At 38.4% G+C, this 25,220-nt stretch overlaps 1 protein-coding gene across 2 annotated transcripts; it reads left to right on the top strand.

Moving 5' to 3' along the window:
• Positions 1–24,460, top strand: MNS1 (meiosis specific nuclear structural 1). Of its 2 annotated transcripts, none has more exons than XM_055127870.1 (11): positions 1–65; positions 1,526–1,747; positions 4,956–5,083; positions 7,464–7,566; positions 9,491–9,720; positions 10,560–10,776; positions 11,046–11,153; positions 19,570–19,827; positions 21,116–21,241; positions 22,607–22,701; positions 24,174–24,460. In XM_055127870.1, the coding sequence occupies exons 1-10, from the start codon at positions 63–65 to the stop codon at positions 22,697–22,699; spliced, it is 1,488 nt and encodes a 495-aa protein (XP_054983845.1). In that variant the 5' UTR covers positions 1–62; the 3' UTR covers positions 22,700–22,701; positions 24,174–24,460. The 2 variants fall into 2 exon arrangements, with proteins under 2 accessions (XP_054983845.1, XP_054983844.1); XM_055127869.1 differs by having other exon boundaries at positions 22,607–22,711.
• Positions 24,461–25,220: the final 760 nt, after the last annotated feature.

The raw sequence follows: 25,220 nt of genomic DNA, 5'->3' as shown, positions 1-25,220 counted from the left end.
GCGGCTCTTTGGGCGGGAGAAGGCGGTTGCGGGAACCAAGGACCGGACCTTCGTGGGCCAGGATGGTGAGCCGTTGGGCAGGGGGTCCGGATAAATAATAACTCGTTTATTTATCTATTGCTTTCATTGTAGCTTAGGGCCGCCCGCTGCAGGCCGTCGGGCCGCGGGCCTGGGAATTAAGTGGGGATTTGCGGGAACTTGTTTGCAGACTTGCGGGTCCCCGAGCTTGGGCAATGCTAGAACAGCAGAGGGGCCGGTAAAAATTCTTGTTTCCCGTGTTTCTGAATAAGTGGGAATAAAAGCACCGAGGGAGCGACTGTTACTCTGTTAAATAATCTCTGCTGTGAAAAAAAAAATTAATAAAGATAAAATTTTCCCACAGCTAATTTTAAAAATAATAATAATAACATGCAAATAATTAGAATTCATTTTATAAGGACCAAAAAATAAATCTCTGCCCTGAAAGCCCCGCGTTCAGCTGTGGAACGTTTTTGGGGTGTTTTGTTTTGTTTTGTTTTGTTAGTTAAGGGGGAGGGACGGGGTAGAATGAGGAGTGGGGAACACTGCGAGAGTGGTGTCTGTCCCTCCGCTGCCTGCATTTCTTTCTTTCTTTCTTTCTTTCTTTCTTTCTTTCTTTCTTTCTTTCTTTCTTTCTTTCTTTCTTTCTTTCTTTCTTTCTTTCTTTCTTTCTTTCCTTCTTTCTTTCTTTCTTTCTTTCTTTCTTTTCTTTCTCTCCTTCCCTCCTTTCTTTCTCTCTCTCTCTCTTTCTCTTTCTTTCTTTCTCTTTCTTTCTTTTCTTTCTCTCTTTCTCTTTCTTTTCTTTTTCTCTCTTTATCTCTCCCTTTCTCTCTGTCTCTCTCTCTTTCTCTCTTTTTTCTCTCTTTCTTTCTTTCTCACCATGAGGTACAGTTACGGGCTTACAAACTATATACATGAAGCCAGCACTGCTGCATGCATTTTGCACTGTAGCACTGTCCTCCCGTTGTTCATAGATTTATTCAAGTGGGCATCAGTAACGTCTCCATTGTGAGACTTGTTGTTACTGTTTTTGGCATATCCAATACACCACAGGGAGCTTGCCAGGCTCTGCGTGTGGGCGGGATACTATCGGTAGCTTGCCGGGCTCTCTGAGAGGGGCGGAGGAATCAAACCAGGGTTGGCCGCATGCAAGGCAAACACCCTACCCACTGTGCTACCGCTCCAGCCCACACACAATGATATTGTCTCTTTTTAAAAAGGACCACATCCTACAGTGCTGGGGGGCTATCCCACTAAAGTTGTTTTTATTCTCCATGCATCACCTTTATCCTCAGCTGATGATACTAGCACCTACTTGATGGGTACCTTTTCACCCAGCACATTTACGCTGCGGTGTATTTCTCTTACCTTAGAAAGTGGGGGACCCTTCTTTACCGTCACCCCTTTCTGTGTCATTGGGAATTGAGGCTTACAGAATTCTATTTGACAAATTCAATGTTTGGAATGCCAAAGTATGCAGATCCCTTTCTGCCTCCTGCCTGCCCAGGCTTCCAATTGGAGAACTCTGAGCTACAGTGAAAGGTATGAGAAATCGATAGAGAGAAACTACAAGAAACAGCTGGAAATCGAGGGACTGAAAAAGATAGGGAATCAAGTCAATATACAACGAGTAAAGAATCAAAATGAGGAGTCTCTTGAGCAAAGGAGATTCCTCAGGTTACTACAGAATGAGCAGTTTGAACTGGATATGGAAGAAGCTATTCAAAAGGTAAGTTTTACTGTTCGTTCTTCCCCTGTTTTTCTCCTTTCATTTCTCTTGGAAATGATGCAAGGATTGGCTGATAATTGGCATTGAGCAGAGAACTGACAGCACCAGCAGATGACGGCTCAGCCGGCTGATGAGACCTGGGTTTTGGAACTGTCCTGTGTGTCTTTGGATCCCAGAGATACTATGTGTTAGCTGTGAAGACTTGAATAAGTTTCTTTTACTTTTTGATGCCTCGTCTACAGAGTGGGAATAAAACAATGCCTACTTCATAATAGGATTGTTTACCAAGTAATGAATTAATACATGCAGAGTCCTAGGAAAAGTGCTCTACCTTTTGTTTTTGTTTTTGTTTTTGCTTGGGGACCACACCCAGAAATGCTCAGGGCTTATTTATGGCTCTGTACCTAGGATTTACTCCTAGCAGGACTTGGGAGACCATCTGGGATGCCAGGGATGAAACCCAAATCCACCACGTGCAAGGCAAGCGCCTTTACGTGCTGTACTATCTCTCCTTTGATTTTTATCTTTAGCAGAATTTTGTCGGTTGGTTATTAGTTTACATACACTTTGGAAAAGACCTGGAGAGGAAACTTACACTTGTATTACTAACCGGAAAGACCAATTACTGTATAATTTCAACTCTGTGCTTGAAAAGCTCAAACAAAGGAGATATTGAAAGAATTGGTGATTACCAAGGACTTAGAGTGAGAGATAAGAAAGTAGAGAGAGGAAAAAAAAGGATTTTTTAGGGCAATCTTAATTGTTCCGTGTGATACTTTAAGGATTGATACTTACGCTCATCAAAACCCATAAAATGTAGAACACCAAGCATGAACCCTAATGTAACTATGGACTTTGGGTGAGAATGATGTGTCAGGGTAAGCAAATGTACCTCTCTGGTGTGGGGTGTTGATGGTAAGAAGTGGTGCAGAGAGGAGGAGTAGATGATGGCAGATGCGAACCCTGTGATCTTTCTCCATTGACCATGAACTTAAAACAGCTCCCAAATACACTACCTGGGAAAGTTCTGGATCTAGATAATAGTTGCACAACGTTGTGAATATACCAAAAACATTTCTGTGAATTGTGAAAGGTACATTGTATGCTTGTAAATTATTTCTTGCTAGGAACTTTTTGAAAAAGTGAACATAATATCTTAAAAGGAAAAATTATCAACTTTTTTATAATTAGAAAAGTAAACTTTCCAAATATGTGATATTCAAAAATATATACTGATAAATGAAATCAGCTGATGTGCAACACTTTGGATATTTTCATTCGGTTTAATTCCTACATATTCATCCAGGTGTTATTTGTGTGGTTAATTTATTCTTTCTTTTTTTTTTTCACGTTATTTTCCTATGATCGGATGTTCTACAGTTTATTTGATCTGTTTTTTTGATCAGTTTATTTGACCCGTTGAAGAATAGCTACATTTTTGCTATATTAACTGTTCTCACTGTATCACTGTCATTCCATTGTTCGTCGATTTACTCGAGTTGGCACCAATAATGTCTCTATTATACTCAGTCCTGAGATTTTAGCAGCCTCTCCTTACTCGTCTTGCCCAATGATTGGAGGCTCTTTCAGGGTCAGGGGAATGAGACCTATCATTACTGCTTTTGGCATATCAATACGCCATGGGTAGCTTGCTAGACTGCCATGTGGGGCAATATTAACTATTTTAAATAAATATGACCTTTGGTGGGTGTTTTAATAATACTTGTTTTAATTTATAAGGCATTTTAATTAAATGCTTAAGAGCACAGTTGCTGAGTTGCATAGTAATTGTATTCTGGCCTTATAACAAATTAATAGAATATTTCCCAAAATGGTTGTATCATTCCATACTTCTGTCCATTAATGTGCAGGTGGTATAGTTTCTAACTAGCATTGATTCTGCTGCTTTTAATGTTAACCATTATAATAGATTCATAGTGATGGCATTTTAGTTTTTACTTGCATTTTATGATGGCTAGTGATGGTGATCATTTTGTAGATTCATTTGTTTTCTAAGTAGTTAGTTTGATAAAACTCTAGATCTTTCTACCATTTATATTACATACAAAAGCAAAGTAAGTTAAATGACAGCCCACAGAAGCAGTCAATCAGATTGCAAGATGTATATCCTGTTTCCTACAGCAAATCAATGGCGTGGGTGGTGTGTAAAAGAGAATTAAGAGAAATAATAACAATGCCATAAAAAGATCTTATTTGGATTTTAGTTTAAACAAAAAAAAAGTTGATAAAGCATTTTGGAGATTGTTGTAAACCTAAGTATTGACAAGGTATCAGAACTTATTAAGGAATTACTGCCAGTTTGTCAATACATGGTGGTGGCCTGTTTGTTACCTAAAAAGGAATTCCCTTTTTATTTTAAGATAAGAACTTATTTTGTTTTGATTTTGGTGCCGAAAATTGTCAGGTCTCATTACATATGTAATGCATACATGAATTGAGTAAATTCATATCAAGTAGATTTCAATTCCTGATATCAATATTGAGTGGTTATGAATACTCTAGGATCTAATTTAAAATGCTCTAGCCAAAAAAAAGCAAAGGAAAAAAAGGAGAGTAGAGGGAAAAGGTTAGTAATAAAAGATGAGTGGTAGTGGCTTGCGGGGATATTTTACTTTGTTTTTAATAAAACTTTATTGATTTACCATTACTTTATAATGTGCTGTCAGCTTTGGAAATGTGGCTTGACATGCATGTAAGACTCATTGTCTCCCCCCCACGAAAGTTCTAGTGTCTTTCCCACGATTAGATTGATTCTTCTGTCCTATCTATCTACCTGAGGGAATATTTTAATGCTGTCTTATCAATGGACTTTTCCCAGATTTCTCATGATGAAAGGTGTGGGAAATTATGCTTTGTATTTTAAGATGAAACAGTTAATTTTTTGCTCTGAAGGCACTTTCTGTTTTCTCTCACAAAGCAAAATTCAGTGTTTTTCTTGAGGAAAAATAAAATGTGACCCCGGGGACTGGAGTAAAAGCACATGCCTTGCGTGTGATCGACCGTGGTTCAATCTCTGGCACTGCATGATCTTATGAGCATTTCTGGGTTGTAGCCTTAAAACCCTGAGCGCTGCCAGGTGATTGGGTAACTGCAGCTCCACAGGGCCCGAGCGTGGAGGTTGTACCCACTTCTCACAAATCCGGTCCTGGAGGACAAATACAAAGAGCTGTTGTTCTTTTAAACCCAGGCAGAAGAAAATAAAAGACTGAAGGAACTTCAACTTGAACAAGAAGAAAAACTGGCTACGGAGTTAGCAAGACTAAAACATGAAAGCATAAAGGATGAAAAAATGAGACAGAAAGTTAGAGAAAACAGGTATCTTGATCCTATAAATGTCATTTGTTTCTTATCTTTAAACTTTTGTGTAATATTTAGCACCTGAGTCTAAAGTTTCTTTTTTAGATCTTTGCACTTAGTTAATATCTTGAAATCCTTGTTACTTTAAGTCCTGTATATGTAATTTTTAAAGAAAAGGCATAGTCATTAGTTTATTTTTATTTTTTTATGAAAGGAGTTTATTTTTAATGTGAAAATAAATATTGAGTTCTGCTCTTTTCTCTAAATATACTTAAGTGACATCTTAAAAAAATAGAGGCATGGGGCTGGAGCAATAGCACAGCAGGTAGGGCATTTGCCTTGCACGGGGCCGAACTGAGTTTGATTCCCAGCATCACATATGGTCCCCCGGAGCACCACCAGGATTTATTCCTGAGTGCAGAGCCAGGAGTGACCCCTGTGCATGGCCGGGTGTGACCCCCCCCCCCGGTCACAAAAAAATAGCAAAAAAAAAATAGAAGCATGAATCTCAGTAGAGAAACCTTAGGTAAGATTTAGCTTTTGCACCTGAAGTAGAATTTCTACTCTCTCCCTGGAAAGTGGCTGACCAACTGTGATTCTTATGTGGCCCCAGTGTCTTTTTGAGGAGTCTGTGTTGTTTTCGCTTCTTTTGTTTTCTCTTTTGTTACTGAAGGCCATATCAAGGAAGAAAATTTGTAATAGAATAATGCACGAGCTCAGTGTAATTCAGTGAAAATGGAAATCTGTATTTTCTTCTTATTTATTGGTTCCCTACACTCATTCCCTCCTGCCCCACCACTATCCCAGTTGCTGACGCCTATCAGTGTACTCAGGAGCCTGTTTTTTTTTTTTTTTCAAAAAGAAACTTTATTGTAACTTTTTTTGTTTTGTTTTTTGATGTATTTGTTTTTTGGGTATTTTTGTTTTTGTGGTTTTTTTTTTTTGCTTTTTTGGGTCACACCTGGTGATGCACAGGGGTTACTCCTGGCTCTGCACCCAGGAATTACTCCTGGCAGTGCTCAGGGTATGGGATGCTGGGAATTGAACCCGGGTTGGCCACATTCAAAGCAAACACCCTACCTGCTATGCTATCGCTCCAGCCCCAGGAGCCTGTTTTGTTGTTTTTGTTGTTCAGTATTTTTTTTAAGATTCCTTATTTAAGTGAGATCATATAGTAGTTTTCTTTCTTTGTCTGACTCATTTCACCTGGCATATGCCTTCGAGTTTGATCCATCCTGTCGTAAATGGTAAGATACCATCCTTCTTCATGTCTTATAGTATTAGTTTGACTTACATGATAAAGGATATAGAGACACACTTAAAACATGATAAATGATGAAAACTGCCACTTCACTCACTGCTAGTTCTCTTTGGAATCCAGAAAAGAAAAAATAAACCTCAAAGAATTATTGATGTCAGTAAAACCAATAAAAGGCCAAGTATAAGAAGTATGACTATAGATGAAGCAAAATAGCTGCAGAGTAGAAAGTGACGTTTTCAGATGTGCAAAGGCAGAAATGATTACTAAGAGCTCTACATTAAAGGAAAAAGCAGCAGTAGTTCTTTAGGTAAAAGAAGGAAAATGAGCCAACGGTTATTTTTAGAACCTGGGAAAGGTAAGTGTGTAGTAGTTCTAGAACTTTAAGTGAGTAAGTCATTTATTAGGAGACAACTTGAGACTCAAACATACAGAAGATCAGAACAAAACAAACTAAAACAAATTGAGAAAAGAAATATGAATACATGGAGTTAAAATGGTGTCAGGAACATTTCATTTTCTAGTATAAAAAATAGACAGTTCTGTGTGTGATACAAACATGCTGTCATCTTTGCAATAACAATTTGGAAAAGCATGTACAGTGAACAAGGGGAGCTTGTATAGTATAAAGGAGAAAATGTAATAATAAGAAATGTTGAGACTCAAAGGAGGCTTGGAGAAGTCTTCACATTGCAGGCCTGAGACTGGTATTAATCCACATAGCTGACCTGAGACGGGTATTAATCCTTGTAAAGTTCACTTGGCAGAGTTTGACTAAACCAGACTTAAGCTTAAGTTTAAATTCATCAACCGCAATCCTCCTTTTAACTCAACAGAATTAGTGTCCGAAGATAAATGTTAACAACTATTGATAAAAACACCTCAAGCACCTTCTGAGAGCCAGGATTATTGAAAGTGAAAGGATTCTTTCAGTAAGAAAGTTTATTACTATGTCCTGTTTCACAAACATTCTGAGTTTTCTTTGGATGAAGGAAAGAAAGAATATTTTCAAAATATTTAAATAATAATCTAACTATATGGCACACATTCAAACAAAAAGAGTTTCAAATTTCAGATGTGGTTTATTTTTAAAATCAGAGAAAGCATAATAAAGTTTAACTCCTGTATTTTTTTAAACAGTTTTGAGCTCAGAGAACTAGAGAAGAAATTGAGAGCAGCCTACATGAATAAAGAAAGGGCAGCTCAGATTGCTGAAAGAGATGCCATTAAATACGAGCAAATGGTAATTATGCTTCTACTCATTGTGCTTTCTATATATTTGTCCTCATTTAGAAAACCAAAATAACTCAAATTTAAAAAAAAAATTTTGTCCATAATTGTCCATACTATAAATAATTTACATTGCTTTGTTTCTCACATACCTTTTAGATTTTTAAGGTACAAAAATGATGGATTGTTTAGTATTGAGCTTTAATTAATTTGTTCATTTTTTTAATTGAATCACTATGAGATACAGTTACAAAGCTTTCATGTTTGAGTTTCAGTCATACAATGATCGAACACATACTTTTAGTAGTGAAATTCTTGTTTTGGTGAGGCAGGTGATAGAAAAGGATAATGACTTCATTTCTTGAACCCACATAGCTCGGTTCCACTTTTTCAAAATTTAAAATAGGACATAAACTGTAGTATTTGACCAATAGCTTCCATTTTTAATTATTCTGATAATTAAAAGTTATTAAAGGGAGTCAAGATATCTTAATCCAACTCCTGAAATAATTTCCACTACTTGCTATTAAAACTGATACAAAAAAGTCAAACACTCCTAGGACTTGACTAGGTGTCAGAATATGTAGGTGATAATTTTGGTTCTGTCTCTTTGAGTCCTGTTTTTTTAGCATAGACATAAGAGCATACTTCATTTCCATAAGTTTGAGGTAATCTGTAACTGAATGTTCTTGTCATTTTAATTTTTCTAAGTAACTTAGTATAGCATGCTAATAAAACAGAAGCAAAGGAAGTTTTTTGGTGAAGTCACATTAACATATGTTTATAGAATCACTAAGATCGTGATTGTCATTCAAAAAATTATTATCCATATTCTAATGTTTTTAATATTCGATTCCAGTAAATATTCTAGATTTGGAGATGTGATCATAATGCTAAAGGAAGAGTTTCCTAATTGTCCCAATTTACTTCAATTTTATTTTGTTAAATGATTTTAAAGCATTTGAAGTAAATGAGGTGCTTAAACCATTCATAAAGTAAGATCGTCTCAACTCAAAGGAAAATGAAGCTTAAAGAATTAATTGAAGTCTATAGCAAATACACAGAGATAAGTGTGACCCTTTCAGCTTAAAGAGATTATAAAGAGCCTTTAATAAAATGAGAAAGGAGATATATTTTTGGACCAGTGGCAGGACTTCCACCAGCAGTAGAAATTTAAGAACTTCTCAGAACTATTTAATACAGAACTTAAAGATAAAATGCAACCCCCAAAACTAGTACTGTCTTTAAGTAGCATTGGTAATCCATGCAGCTAAAAATTGTGCAAATTGTCTCCATCAATTATCAACTTTTTTTTTACTTTCTTTTTTTTGCTTTTTGGGTCACACCCGGCGATGCACAGGGATTACTCCTGGCTCATGAACTCCGGAATTACTCCTGGCGGTGCTCCGGGGACCATATGGGATGCTGGGAATGGAACCCGGGTTGGCCTCATGCGAGGCAAATGCCCTACCCGCTGTGCTATCGCTCCAGCCCCAATTATCAACTTTTAAGTATAGGAAAAGGATGACTACTCTTTTGGCAGTGAACACAGATGTTACAATAAATTATTTCTAATTTTACTTAATGTTTTTCAAATATAAATTTAGTGCAAAATTAAAAAAATGTAATTCAATATTGATAAGAATTTGTTAACTATTCTTTTTGTATACTGTCCAAAAAGAGGGGAGGGGGTGAGAGAGAGAGAGAGAGAGAGAGAGAGAGAGAGAGAGGGAGAGAGAGAGAGAGAAAGAAAAGTATAGAAAGGCATCTTTGGGATTTGATTTGTCACTGGAACCTTTCAAATAATCTCTGCTTTCACCTAGACATATGAAAAATTTTATGTAATAGGGTTTATAATTTTCAGTTGCGTCATAAAATATTCTATCATATATGCTCAGATCTTAAAATGGAAAGGTGATTTTTTGTTTCAATAACAGGCACGTGATGCTGAAATAGCCAGAACCATGCAGGAAGAACATGAGAGATTAACAAAGGCGGAAAATGCTGCTGAGGACAAAAGAAATCAAGTAAAAGCACAATATTCTCTTGACCTAGAGAAGCAACTTGAAGAGCAAGAACTGAAAAAGCAGGAAGCTTATAAGCAGTTGCTGCAAGAGAAACTCATGATTGATGAAATTGTTAGGAAAATCTATGAAGAAGATCAAATGTAAGGTTAATCCCAATTTTCTTAAACTTTTATATTAGTGTAAACTTTTATATTAGGTTGATTTTAGGCATACTGTGAAGAAGCACCTGAACAGTGCCTAATTCATGGTAAGTCATCAGTAAATGTTATGATAACATAAACTGAGAACAATTCTTATTTATTTTTAAATTTATTTTTTTTTATCAGACTGAAGCAATAGCACGGCAGGTAGGGCATTTGCCTTGCACACAGCCAACCCGAGTTCGAGTCCTCTGTTCCTCTTGGAGAGCCCGGCAAGCTACCTAGAGTATCCTACCTGCACAGCAGAGCATGGCAAGCTCCCTGTGGCATATTTGATATGCTAAGAACAGTAACAACAAGTCTCACAATGGAGACGTTACTGGTACCTGCTCGAGCAAATCGATAAACAATGGGACGACAGTGATACAGTGATAACTTTTCATTGAATTGAACAATTCTTATTTATCTTAGCATGATAAATATCTGATAAATAATGAATCTAATCTAAATCACTGAAAACTTTTGTTTTTCTTAAATGTGCTCACGTCATGTAACAGTTTGTTTTATGATTACTTTCTTCTGAGACATCTGCCATTAGCCTGTCGTAGGCTTCTGAAATAGATCCATGAGATGTCAATAAGTTAGAAAAAAGTGAAGCAGTATTTTGCTTAGAAAATTCACAGGTGTTATTACATCTAGTTAATATAGTTTATTGTTGCGTGAATGAATGAGCTATAGGTAGGAAAAAGCCGTTCCCCCTCATTATAATAACAGAAGGATTTGATACGTTTTAAAAAATATATTTTTTTGTTACTATAAAACTGCTCATTTACTTTTAGGGAAAAACAGCAAAGGTTAGAAAAAATGAATGTCACACGGAAGTATATTGAAGAGTTTAAGAAAGAACAGGCTCTCTGGAGAAGAAAGAAGCATGAGGAGATGGAAGACGAAAACAGAAAAATCATGGAGTTTTCCCAGATGCAACAACAAAGAGAAGAAGAACGAATGTCAAAAGCTCAAGAAAATGAAGAAAAAAGACAACAACTTCAAACTATGGTAGTAAAGTCATAAACAATTTGAGGGGAGGGGCTCGAGCAATAGCACATCGGGGAGGGCATTTGCCTTGCACACGGTGGACCTGGGTTCGATTCCCAGCATCCCATATGGTTCCCCGAGCACCATTGGGGTAATTCCTGAGTCCAGAGCCAGGAATAACCCCTGTGCATCGCCGGGTGTGACCCAAAAAGCAAAAAAAAAAATTTGAGCGGGACTATTTGTAATAGAATTTTGTTTCTATAAATGTGTGTGTGTGTTTGAATCAATAGCTAGCTCAGAAATTAGAGGAAAAGATGCGACAGCGTGAGGATTTGGAACAAATGCGACAAGAATTATACCTGGAAGAACAAACTGCAGCCAATGAGAAGAGACTTAAAGTAAGTTTTGGAAATTGAAAGATGATTAGTAGAAAATAGTATCATTTGAGATGGAATAGTGGATCAGCAATAGATTTAGACCCAACCATATTGAGAGCTATAAACATTATAATGAAAAGAGAAGCTGGACTTAAAAGCTGAATGCATAAGTGTTCAAGCTGGATTTAAAAGCTAGTTGCAGTTTTTCTCAAACTGCACAAAAAAAACATGATGTATAGGAGCCAGAGTGATGGTGCAGTGGATAGGGTGTTTGCCTTGCACAAGCACGGCCAGAGCCAGGAGTGACCCCTGAGCATTGCTGGGTATGACCCCAAAGCAAAGCAAAACAAAACAAACAGCATGATGGGATTTTACTGTCTACAAGAAACACACTTTAAATATGAAGATATGTGTCATTTAGATGCAATGGAATGGAGATTTCTATATGCCATCCAAACACTGATCAAAATTGATTTGACGATAAGATAATAAGGTAAATTACCTAAAGGATATAATAGTCCTCAGGATCTATAAACCTGAAAGAAGCTTCCAGCACATGAAGCAAAACTAAAAGGAGCAGCAGATAGTGGTTGACTATTGTTGACTATTTCACGACTTGTTATAGTTGTATAAGTAGTAGGGAAAAAAAAGTCACAGGTCGCTATTGAATGACAGTACAGATAAAACTGACCTCAGGAGGGTTTGTACCTTTATTAAGCACAGTCGAGCATGTTGGCATGGGGCTGTTATGGAACCTTATTTCTGTTGGTCCGCGCGTGGCTCTCCACCATACCTCATAGATTTGATTACTGCAGCTGCATAAAAATTCTTCAAAATTACTTTAGCTATTCTAGTTCCTTTGCCTTTCCCTATAAATTTTAGCTTCTTGTCTCTATCTACAAATAGGCTCCTGGGACTTTGATAAGAATCACTTTATTTGAATATCAATTTGAAAAGAATTGACTATTTTTGGGTTCTTGGGCCACACTCAGTGGCTACTGGGGCCCCCTAGCTCTGTGCTCAGGGAGCCCAGGCAGTGACAGGGACTGGACTGGGGCCAGCTCTGTGCAGGAATTGATACGTGCGGAGCCCAGTTCTGTGCACACAGTAGGACTGCATTTATTTAATAGATCACCTGAACTTTTTCATCCTTGCTTTATAGTTTCAGCATACAAATATGTATTTTGTTAATTACGTTTAAGGGCTAAAGCGATAGCACAGTGGTTGGGCTTTCGCCTTTCACTCGGCCGACCCGAGTTCGATTCCTCTGCCCCTGTCAGAGAGCCCGGCAAGCTACCGAGAGTATCAAGCCCACTCGGCAGAGCCTGGCAAGCTCCCCGTGCGTATTGGATATGCCAAAAACAGTAACAATAAGTCTCTCAATGAGACGTTACTGGTGCCCGCTCGAACAAATCAATGAGCAACGGGATGTATCTTATCTTATCTTACATTTAAGAGCTTTATAGCAATTATAAGTGGAGTATAAGTTTTTTTGAGTGTCCATATAATCATTGTTAATGAATCACCTTAATATTGATCTTAAATCTCATAAATATTGATGAATTCACTTAGTAGCTGTAAAAGATGGATTTGTTCTTTTTCCCTTAGTAATGTCCTCTGCAAATAGGGACAGTTTTTTTGTTTTGTTTTGTTTTGTTTTTTTAATAGTTTATTTTTTTAATTGAGTCACCCTGAGAACAGTTATAGGGCTTTTAGGATCAAGTCTCAGTCATACTATGATCACACACCCGAAATGGGGACAGTTTTATTTCTTGCCTTCTAAGTCTGTGTAATTGACTTTTCCTTGACTTTTCTTGCCTTATTGCGAGGCTAAAATCTATGGCCCTGGGTAGTGCTATTTTAAACGAGCGTGATGAGAATACACGCCAACCTTTTGAAGCAACTCTTTGTTGCTTCAGAGGGTGTCCAGACACTTCCTCGTCTATGGTCTGGGCGAAAGAGTGGACAAGCCAGAGGCGTGGGTGCGGGGTGGGACTTCTGGTGCTTCTGGAAGTATAGACGTGGCAGAGAGAAAAACCCGAGTTCTCAGCCGGGGATCAGTCACCTGAGATTATCTGGAAACTGGTGTCTCTGCAGAGAATGTTCGCGGGGCAGTAGGGTGGAACCCTTGGTGTAGCCGTAGAGACAGGCTTAGGTGCTGCTGCCCGGCCCCGGTTGGGCGGGTATTCACCCCTGCCCCCATTGGCGCTCTGGGGTTTTCAGCTATTCCATAAGGGTTAGCTGCTCGCCACAGCTCCTGGGAGGTTAGTCGGGCTTTGGTGCGGCAGGGGCGGTGGGTGGGTCCGCCTGGAGCAGACGCATTGGGTGGGCTCCTCCACTGATACCTTCTGAGTAGGAACCAGTACTGATCATGGGGTTATTTTTATTCTAATCTATGACTGTATTTTGTTTCCAAGTATCAGCCTGGGGATTTCTGTGTCCCTACTCATGAGAAATACTGATGATTTTGAGGGTTTTTTTTTAATATACTTGGAGCTATAGGATGGAACTATAGCACAGGAGGTAGGGCGTTTGCCTTGCACGCCACTGACCCCGGTTCGATTCCTCCGGCCCTCTCGCAGAGCCCGGCAAGCTACCGAGAGTATCCCGCCCATGCGGCAGAGCCTGGCAGGCTACCGATGGTATTCAATATGCCAAAAACAGTAACAACAAGTCTCACAATGGAGACGTTACTGATGCCTGCTCGAACACATCGATGAGCAACAGAGTCACAGTGGATGGCAACATGGTCCCTCTCTATGTATTTCTGGAGGAAATTGCTTAGAATTAGTAGTAATACTTTGAATGTTTAGCAGAGTTTTCCAGTCAAATGTGCAGCTGCTGGCAGCTCTGCGGGTAGGTACTCTGTTCACCCACTTCCTGAAGGCGCCCCTGAGTTTTCAGCCAGGGGGACAGTGTTTCTGTGAATGTTCGCTGCTTGGTGTGCATCCTCTTGGAGATTTTGTCAGGAGTTAGTTTTGTCACTTACCAGTGGGTGAGTCAACATCTAAACATTTTTTTCTTAATATATTTGATATAAAATTATTAGATATCTAAAGCGTGCATTGTGAAGTAATTCTTCACATGTAATTAGCATGTTCATCATCTTATATTTTTTGGTAGGAACTATGACCTTATATTCTTTTAGCAAATTTCAGTTTTACAGCTCCTGTTGCCATATTTTAACTTTGGTTCCCCAGACCTTCTTCATTCTACAGTTTGTGCCTTTATACTAACCTCTCCCTATTTCAAGCTCTGCACCTTTACCATGCTTTGGCAACCGCTTTTCTATTCTGCTTCTGTGAATTTGACTTTTTTTTTTTTAAGATTTCCTATGCAAGAAATACCAGGTCTTATTTGTCCCCTCTTATGGCTTATTTTCACGTACTCTAATTCCCTCAAGATTCATCTGTGGGGGCTGGAGGGATAGGATAGGGTGTTTGCCTTGCACGCCCTGACCCAGGTTTGATCCCCTGCATACCATATGGTCCCCTGAGCACCACCAGGAGTAATTCCTGGATTTCAGAGCCAGGAGTATCTGAGCATCACCAGGTGTAACCCCAAAAGCCAAAAGGCAAATATATTATATATATATATATATATACATATATATATACACGTATATATGTATGTGTGTGTGTATGTATCTCAACATCCATCCGAGTTGTCGCAGATGGCAGTGTTCCCTTCTTTTCATGGCTGGAGTAATATTCCCTTACACTCATCACAATATAATTCATTTGTTAATGGATACTTATGTTGTTTCTATATCTTTATTACTAAAATACTACAGTGAACATGGGGGTGCAGATATTTTCTAATATTCTGTTCTCAATTTCTTTGAGTCTGTGTACCCAGAAGGGGGTTTTCTGGATGATATGGTAGTTTGTTTTCAGTTTGTGAAGAAGCTCCACACTGTCTACATCTAGCTGTGTGGACTCACACTCCTCCCAGCAGTGCACTCCTGGGTCCGACCCCTTTCCCCATATCCTTACCTACACTAGGTTTCTGTCTTTTTAACAAGATTCATTTTAGCAGTTGAGAGGTGAGGCCTTATTCAGTGCTGGGCAACTTTTGCCCTACTGGCCATCTGCATGTTTTCTTCGGGAAAGTGGTTTATTCAGATACTCTATCCATTTTTCAACCAGAATTTTTTTTTCTCTTGATAGGTCTTAAGTTCTTTATATATTCGGGGCACTAATTTCTTAACAGATACATGATTTGCAAATATTTGTCCCATTCTCTAGACTTCACTTTCTTTTTTTTTTTCTTTTTGGATCACACCCGGCGATACACAGGGTTACTCCTGGCTCTGCACTCAGGAATTACCCCTGGCGGTGCTCAGGGGACCATATGGGATGCTGGGAATCGAACTCGGGTCGGCCACATGCAAGGAAAACGCCCTACCCGCTGTACTATTGCTCCAGCCCCTAGACTTCACTTTCTTGGTTCCTTTGCTCTGCAGAAGATTTTTAGTTTGAGTTAGCTCCACTTATTTTTTTGTGCGTTTGCTAACTGCTATTGGTATCAAATCCAAAAAAATTAAAGAGCTTATCATATGTACTTTTTCTTCTAGAAGTTTTATTATTTCAATTTAACTGGTTTTAAAAAATAACAGGCTTTCCTTCATCTGTTATCTTTTTGTCTATTTTTAACTTTATAGGTTTCTGTTCTTCACTTTTTACTTCCTTCTTGTTTTAGATATACTTTGCTTCTCTTTGTATATACCCTCAAAAATAGGAGCTGCAGGTTTTGATTGACTCATTTCCTGCATATTTGCATTTAGTGCTACAAGTACATTTGTTCACAGTGCTAGAAATTTTCTTCTTCATGTTTTAGTAGCATCTCACTAGTTTTGATATATCTTATTTTCACCAACCTCAATGTATTTATTTTCCTACAGACTTCCTCTTTGATCTGTGAATTATTTAGATATGCATTAATTCCTAATATCCAAAATCTCATTTTTTAATATTGATTTTTAGTTTGCTGCATCAGAGAACAGAGTATGGTTTCATTTCTTTTTTTATTTTTGCATTGTTACTGGACTGATAGCACAGTGGGTAGGGCATTTGCCTTTCACGCGGCCGACCCAGGTTAGATTCCTCTGTCCCTCTTGGAGAGCCCGGCAAGCTACCGAGAGTATCCTGCCTGCATGGCAGAGCCTGGCAAGCTCCCCGTGGCGTATTCGATATGCCAAACAGTAACAGCAAGTCTCACAATGGAGTCGTTACTGGTGCCCGCTCGAGCAAATTGATGAACAACGGGATGACAGTGCTGCTCTGCAGCACTGAGAATTTAATTCTGCTGTTGTGTGATGTTCCATAGCATTGATTATATCTGGTTGTTAATAGTGTTGTTGAATTCTTCCACAGCCTTACTGAGCTTACTGATTTTTTTCTCATTCTGTCAATTATTAGAAGAGGGTTATTGAAATCTCTGACCATAACTGTGAATTTGTGTATTTCTTTCACAAGTGGTTTTGAAAATTGAGATAAGGGAATATGGTGCCGCCAACAGGTCAGACTGTACGTGCGGGGCGAGTGCATCAGCAGCCTGATGGTACCTTCAGGCTTCCTGACGCCCCAAAATGGCCGCTGTGCCTTTGGCCGGACCCCAATAATTTGGGACCAAGTTTACCAAGAAATTAAACAGCCAAAGGTTAGGTATGTGGGAGCTCATTAATTGGCCTTATTTCAGAGACCCGTAGATTAATCTAGCAAGAGACCAAAAGCCACAGTTAATCTCGGACCCACGCATGGCTGAGCAGACTGGGGTAAGTCGTAGTGGGGCAGCTTGGCCTGTGCCCGCCCAGGCAGAGCCCCCAGCAGCCACTTGCTTCCACATCCAAAATCACCGCCGTACCCCTGGGCCACCTCCACCGTCTCAGGACGGACCTCACCAAGACATAATCTGCTGAAAATTCGGGTATTGTGACTGAAATCTCCAGGCTTTCACGGACTTGGGGTGGGCTACCTCCCCCCACTTCCCAATACACATGGAAGCACTGGCAGTTACCCCATGAACTTACTCCAGCACCACCCTGTAAACTCTATTACTGGCCTTGCTTCAGAGACCCATAAATAAATCTCGAAAGAGATCAAAAGCCAGAGACACAGCAGCGAGTCCTGGAAGATACCAATGAACCAGAGATCTCTCCGGGCCCCATACTGAGCCAATTTCACCGGGGCACCCCAGATGGAGCAGGTGCAGTCTCCCTGCCTACTCCAGATGGAATCCCGGTGACCAGGAGCTTCCACAAGCAAGGCCCAGGTATGCGGGTTCCAGGACTAAATCTCCATGCCGCAGGGCATCAGAGGCACCAGGTTGTCTCTCTCTGGCTCCCTGCCTGCTCCTCAGCATGGCTGTCACACCCACAATGTGCCTCTGGGTGTCATCTTAGCACCCCAGAAGCTCTGGTCCAGAGATGCCCAATTGAATCCCAAAATGGATCAGTGCCCTACAGAGATGTCTCTGGAACCCAACCATTTACAGTCTAGGATTCCAGAAGTGCACAGCCATGGTACCCATGATATTCAAAATGAGCAATGGACAATAAATGATCTAGCATCTGCCCCTGGCAGGCAGGCTTGAATGGTGGTGGGAAAATTCGAGCAAAACATAATGCCCCAAAGTAGAGAGAGAGTATTGGGGAAATTGTCTGCCATGGAGGCAGGGTGAGGACTGGGATGGGGGGTGGAGGGATGGGTGTTCGATCACAGTATGGTTGAATCTCAAACATGAAAGCTTTGTTAAAAAAAATTGAGATAAAATTTATATATCTATGAATTTAATAATTTTAAAGCTCATAATTCAGCAATATTTAGCATATTCTTAATGTACAATCATCACCTTTCATAAAACATTTTCATGACCCCAAAAGGATGCCTTGTCCCCATCTTCTCCTCCTCTACTTTTTAACAACTACTAATGTGCTTCTATCTTTATGACTTGGCCATTTTTTTGATATTTCATATGAGTAGGGTTATACAAATGTGAACTTCTGTCTAGATTTTTTTAAGTAGCATAATTTTTTCCTGATTCACTCCATTTATTGTATCTAATCATTCTTTCCTCTTTTTTTTAAGCTGATAGTCTATTATATGGATATGCCACATTTTGCTTACAGCTGAAGGATATTTGAGTTGTTTCTATCTTTTGAGTATTGTGAATGTCATTGCTGTGGACATTTGTGTACAAGTCTTTTGTTCAGCAAAATTTTTTTTTAAGATATAAATCTAGGAATGAAATTTCTGGTTCATAGGGTAATAACAGGTGTAACTTTCAGAACTGCTTATCTTCCACAAAATCTGTACCATTTTAATTCATGCAACCATATATAAGTGTTCAAGTTTACCGTATTATACAAAAGTTAATACAAGGGCAGGATAGACAATCCAATACAGTGAGCATATTCTTTGCATGCAGGAGGACCAGGGTCATTCTCTGGCACCACATATTCCTTGAGCACAGTCAGGAGCAACCCCCACATGCAGAACTTAGCATAGCCCCCAAGCACTGTTGGATGTGATTCAAAACTAAAATAAGTTAACTCTAAATGAGTAAAAAAATTAAAAGTCAAACTGTACAATTTCTAGAAGAAAATGTAGGATAAAGTTTTAATGGCCTTCAGAATGAAGATTTTTTGAGTGGAGTCAAGAAGGTATAAGCCATAAAAGAAAAAAATATGTAATTTGTGGTTCATCAAATGAGTAAGTGCCTAACATTGTTAGGAAAATTAAAGTGCAAACTAGTCTGCATGCTATGGAATATACCCACACATGTCCTAACAGAACTTTTATTCAGAATATCTAAAGAATACTTATTATTATTTTGTAATAGATTAAAAGGTATATCAATTTTCAAAATGAGAAAAATATTTGAATATTTTAGCTACATAAAAAATTATTTTATATATACTATTTTATCAATGAGGAATTAAATAGATACCATGTACTGAAATTAAACCTATTATTATACAACTACATATAAGAATGTAAACTGTGTACAATTAAAGTATTAAAGGGTAAAATTTAAAGTATTAAAGGGTAAAAATTAAGGGGTAATTTTTTTAAAGTATCAATGAATCCATCATACATATATTTCTATACATATATAAAATTACCCATCAAAGTATAAAATAATGGGTAAAAGAATACTAAGTTTCTATGAGCATATGAGAAGCAAACAGATAGGCAAACTTATCATCGGCTGGTATAACAGCATACTGAAACCTGGGGGTCACAGGTAAAAGCTGTGATCAAAAATGAAGGTAGAGCAGTGTTATCTAGAAAAGGCTTCAAAAAAAAAAAGAAAAGGCTTCGTTTGTCAGTGCTATTTCATAATGTAAAAGTAAACCTAAAGAAACTGTGTCAACATTTCTTTGTGAGCCTGCTGTGAGGAACGTGATGGAATGAGCTTTGTCCGTGCCATTTAGGAAGAAGCAGAGGAGAAACTAAGAAAGCAGAAGGAGCTGAAGCAAGATTTTATAGAACAAATAGCCCTGAAGGAACTAGTACTCCAGGCTGCAAAGGAGGAAGAGGAGATCTTCAGAAAAGCTATGCTTGCCAAGTTTGCTGAGGATGATCGCATAGAATTAATGAACGCCCAGAAGCAAAGGATGAAGCAGCTGGAACACAAGAGAGCCGTGGAGAAGCTCATTGAAGAACGTCGCAACCAGTTCCTCGCCGACAAAGTAAGAACCCGTGTTGCTGGGTTGTTTTGGGTTATTATCTTGTGCTTCAAATAGACCTTTAGAATACTAAAATTTATGCAAATATGTACAGCCTCCATTTGATCGACTGTAAACTGTCTTCAGTGCCTGTTATGTATAGTAAGCATTTAATAAATGGTTGTCGAATTAAAAAAAAAATAACTTATTTGAACTTAGTTATAACTTGAAAATATGCACTTGCCTCCTTGAAATCCCAATTATACAGCTATTGTTTTTGCAACCTTGGTGACTGCGCACGATAAATATATATGCGCACAGACACACACACACGTAAACTATTTTTTTTTTTTTTTTTTTGCTTAAGCACAGTCTTGTGTTCAAACCCCAGTGCTGCCTAGAAAGCACCAAGGGAACCTGACCGCCCTGCTGTGAGGAATCCCTAGTGAGAAGGGCCCAGAAAATGGTTCAGTGTCTTAGGAATAAGCTCCCAGGAAAAGGGGCACATGGACAAGGTGACCCTGGTATACCTATCCCCAGGGACTTAGGGTCTCTGTTGAGAGAAAATGAATAAAATTTAGCCTCTTGCTGAACTTGCTGCAAGAATAGTTTTGTATGACCACTTCTTGAAAGATGAATGTATTTTGTAACAATGTCATTTTGTTTTTTAAATTTGTTTGAAAGGTTTTATTTTAAACGTTTTTTAAAAATTAACACTGAACTTTAAAAAAACATAGTGCAAAAGTCTAACGTAGCCAATAATCAGAAAATGATTTGCTTATAACAATGTGACCTTGCGGAGAAACAGTACAGCGTGTTTGCCTTGCATGTGGCCAACCCAGATTCCACTCCAGCATCTCATGCTCCCCGGAGCACCACCGGGAGTGAGTTCTGAGTGCAGAGTCAGGAGTAACCCTGAGCATCATCGGGTATGGACCAAAAAAGCAAAAAACAAAAATAGAGGAAGTAATCTCTATCATAAGTGCTGTGCTGTCATCCCGTTGCTCATCGATTTGCTTGAGCGGGCATCAGTAACGTCTCTCATTGAGAGACTTATTGCGTATTGGATATGCCAAAAACAGTAACAGTAAGTCTCAGTAATCTCTATCATATCAATAAAAATAGGGGAAAAGGCAATGTCCCATGAGAAATTTTGTGTGCAGACAAAATATAAGGACATTAAAATACGTCAACCATTGGGGGGAAAAGTAATCTATACAAAAACTTTCAGAAAGACCTATGTTATTTGTGTTACTTTAAAAAATTAAAATATCATTGACTTGTGACACTATGATTTTAAATACATTTGCAGCAACGTGATATAGAAGAATGGCAGCTTCAGCAAAGAAGACAAGGATGTATTAATGAAATCATTGAAGAGGAAAGACAAAAACTTCTCAAAGAACATGCTACTAAATTACTTGGGTATCTACCTAAAGTAAGTGAGATTTAATCTTTGAGAGTTCTACTAGTGGTGAAAGAAAACCAAAACAGTATCAGGATCTCCAAGGTCCTGGGTTTCACAGCTTCTTTCTCCTGCAGAGTAGCATGGGGTTTTGGTCAGTCACCTCAAAATAAAAGATTTGATCTTAGCACTGTCTTAGAGTAGAGCCACAGGTTTTTAAATTTAAATTTTAGAGATAATTTTCTTTCCTCCCTTTCAGTATAGGTGGTATAAAACTAAGATACCCTAAAGTAATTGTGATACTTTATACAGAAAAGTAAGTATCTGAAAAAAACTGGGTCGGAGACATCTGGTTTTATAACAAGAGGTGATAGATGATAGATAGGTAGGTAGATAGATAGATAGATAGATAGATAGATAGATAGATAGATAGATAGATAGATAGATAGATAGATAGACAGATATGTAGATAGAAATATATGTATACATGTTAGGAAATATGCTCTGAAAATACTTGTAGAAAGTAGCCAATAACCAGGTATGTATATCTATTTGAGATAGTGTGACTATATGAATTTAGATTTAGGTATTTTAGACTCATGTAAGATATCCATTTTTCAAGTACAGTAATTGAATAAAGTACACATTTGGTAATATAGTCTGGTGCTAAGGAAAAAAGGAACTGGAGAAAAAATTTTCCAGTCCACAGTGTCTTGGTCTACATGGTTAGACCAGATGAATGAACGTGAAAAGATGTATTGTTAGCCTTAATTCAGATAAATCTCATAAAATATCTATAAAATCTGGGAGAGTCTTGGCTTATTTTTATAAGGAAGTAATTGTGGACTAGGGGAAAGGCTAATAAATTACTTGATATTCCAGAATGAGTTCCAGTGACTCCAAATGACCTAAATGATTCTTCTCAATCCCTTAGATTACAAGATAAGCAAATAAATTCTTTTACTATACACAGAAAGGGTAAACAGACAAATAAAGGATTTCAAAGGATTGTTTAACTCTAAACCTGTACTCTCTCCCGTGAGATTGAGTGGTTGCTGGTTGCCCATGGAACTGAGGTCTTGGTCGGGAGTCTGGCACAGCTCCGTCTCCTGATCTCGACTTCCCTCACTTGAAGTAGACAGGGCTCTTTCAGGACAAAGACGTGATACAGTTTGGAAACTCCTTCCCACTTACCCAACTCAAGCCTCAGTCCTCACAGCAGTAAAGTTCAGATCCCAACTACTTGAGCTATCCAGCTCTATCTGCTTCTATTTATATCCAGTCATCGTTTCTTGAAAAAGTCATCCCCCCAGCTGAAGTAGATTTTATTATCACAAATTACATGTCTATATATTTATTTGTTTCTTAGTATTGACATTCAAAATATTTTTCTTCTAGGGAGTATTTAAAAAAGAGGATGATATTAATATGCTCGGTGAAGAGTTTAGAAAAGCGTATCAGAAAAGGAGTGAAATTATCGAAGAGAAATGACAGTAAGATTTGGTAAAACCTGAATTCTCTTGTATGTTACCACTAGATGTCAGTGTTGCTTTTATTTTATATCTGTGATAGTAGGATCCATTGTCTCTGGACTTTTATTTGGAATTTTTAAGATAGATCTTTCATGACTTGTAAAGAAAATACTGTTTTCTGACAAAAAAAAATTAAACAGGTTAACTGGAAAAATTAAACAAGTTAATATTGAGAAAATCTGATTTATTCACCACCACATTACAATAGTACATAAATAATGTTTTAGGCCAAACCTAATATTTCCACATTCTCTTACAGTTCAGAGTTCATCATTTCTCATGAAGTATTTAAAAAAAAACTTTTAAGAAAATAAATAAGTAAAAAATAAGTAAAAAAAAAAGTTTTTGGATTTACTGAGATTCTGTGGTTTACGATAATATTAATAATGGCTTCTCATGCATATAATTCAAACACCACCCCCTTCACCAGTTTTCCTACTTCCCTCTCTCAAGGACTCGACACCCCTCCATTTCAATATCCACCCCCTCCCACGTGCACACCCACACACACACACAATTGTGTGGGTCAGCTTTCCCATTATGTTGCCTTTTATTCTGGCTAAAAGTACTATTAATAATGATTTCTCACAGACATAATTGCAACAGCACAGCCATCACCAGAGTGCCTGTCTCCCTCCCGCAAGGACACCACCACCCTCCACTCTGCGCTGTTCTACAACACAAGTGTGCGTGTCGGTTCTCCTGTTGTGTTTCCTTTGGTTCTGTGTTGCTACCTCGATGTGTACCTTTAAGTCCCACATGGGAGAGATCATTCTGTATCTCTCCCTTTCCTTACGACTGACCTCACTCAGCATGACGGCATCCGTGTAGTATTCCACTGTGTATATTTACCACGACATTTTTTTCAACTTTTAGGTTTGTTTCTTCTCTGAAAATTACAGTTTTAAGTTGTTCATGATTTATTACATTCAATATACCAACACCAATCCCACCACCAGTGCATTTTCCCATCGTCATTATTTCCAATTTTTCCAACCACCCTCAAGTCTGCCCCTATAACAGGCCCTGAATATTTTATATTGCTTGTTATAATTGCTAATACATATTTTATATATAATTGTTGTAACTGCTAAAAATGATCCAAAAAAATTTTGTCAGAAGAAGGTGTGTGAATATTGTATCTCACCATGGAGCCATCAAGCCCTTGTAGAAGAGATTACTAACATGTTGTTACAGGTTAAGCTTGTGTGTTTATATTTTCTTAATTGAGACTGGTTGTTTATATTTTCTTAAGATTGATTGACTTTTACTCTACATCCCATCCTGTGTGGTGTGCTACTCCTGGTTTATCAGTGGTGTAGAGTTTGAGGTGTCACGTGGCCACAAGTGCGGCCGTACACGCCAGGAATTCAAAAAATTTGAACAGGGTAATACAGCGGGAACGCTTCACGAATTTGTATTTTTTTGTACAGCACTCTTACTGGTGCGGAGAATGTCCAAAGGTGAGTACGGAGAGAAGCCAACATGAAGATACAACCCCAAATCAGTGTTTTGAAAACAAGCCTACTGATTTGACAGCAGGAATACAAATTAAAAATCTGTAGAAAGTATTGTTTCAAATCACTTTTTCTAAAAATAAGTCATAGTTCATTATATGTTTGTTACTGAACATGTCAATGGAAAGATCCCATGATAATAAAAACATCATGGTTATCCTGGAGAAAGATTCAAATAAAATATTTCCATAAATGTAAAATAAGTCACATCTTTTTTTTCTTAAGAAAGATTTAGATTTTCGATCATCTATAATATTGTCTTCTGTATCTGTTCTGATTTTGAAAAGTAAAGACAAGAAATATATTACTGCTTGACTATGGGAACACTGACTTAGGTTTAGAAATGTTTTGCATTTGTTTCTTTATTAATATGTCCAGGCTTTCAAAGGGCTGGAGCAATAGCACAGCAGGTAGGGCGTTTGCCTTGCACGAGGCCAACCCAGGTTTGATTCCTCCGCCCCTCTCGGAGAACCTGGCAAGCTGCTGAGAGTATGTCGTCCCCACGGCAGAGCCTGGCAAGCTCCCCGTGGTGTATTCGATATGCCAAAAACAGTAACAACAAGTCTCACAATGGAGACGTTACTGGTGCCCGCTCAAGCAAATCAATGAAGAATGGGATGACAGTGCTACAGTACAGCGGGAGTTAAATTGTTAACTGGATGATGACTTTGGGTTCCCCAGACAACAGAGCCTGGCACAGGGTCTGGAAGCATCTCTGTAACTTGTTGATCTCTTTCGAGATTTATTTATGAGTCTCTGGATCATGGCCTGTTAATGAGCTTATTTGGTGCCAATGGTGGTTCATGGCGTGACTGCCAGGCTTCTGTAAAAACAGGGAGAGCAGGGAGGTCGCCCATTCCCAACTCCATGAGAGCCTGGAGAGGTCAGTCACAAACCCGGAGACCTGAGTTTTCAACAGATCAGTTTCGGGAATCCGGCTGATACCACTTCTTGACCCATTCA

This window comes from Sorex araneus, chromosome 2, assembly GCF_027595985.1.
Source record: "Sorex araneus isolate mSorAra2 chromosome 2, mSorAra2.pri, whole genome shotgun sequence".
Lineage (NCBI taxonomy): Eukaryota > Metazoa > Chordata > Mammalia > Eulipotyphla > Soricidae > Sorex > Sorex araneus.
Note: the sequence above shows the minus strand (reverse complement) of the source record. Positions and strands in the feature narration are given on the sequence as shown.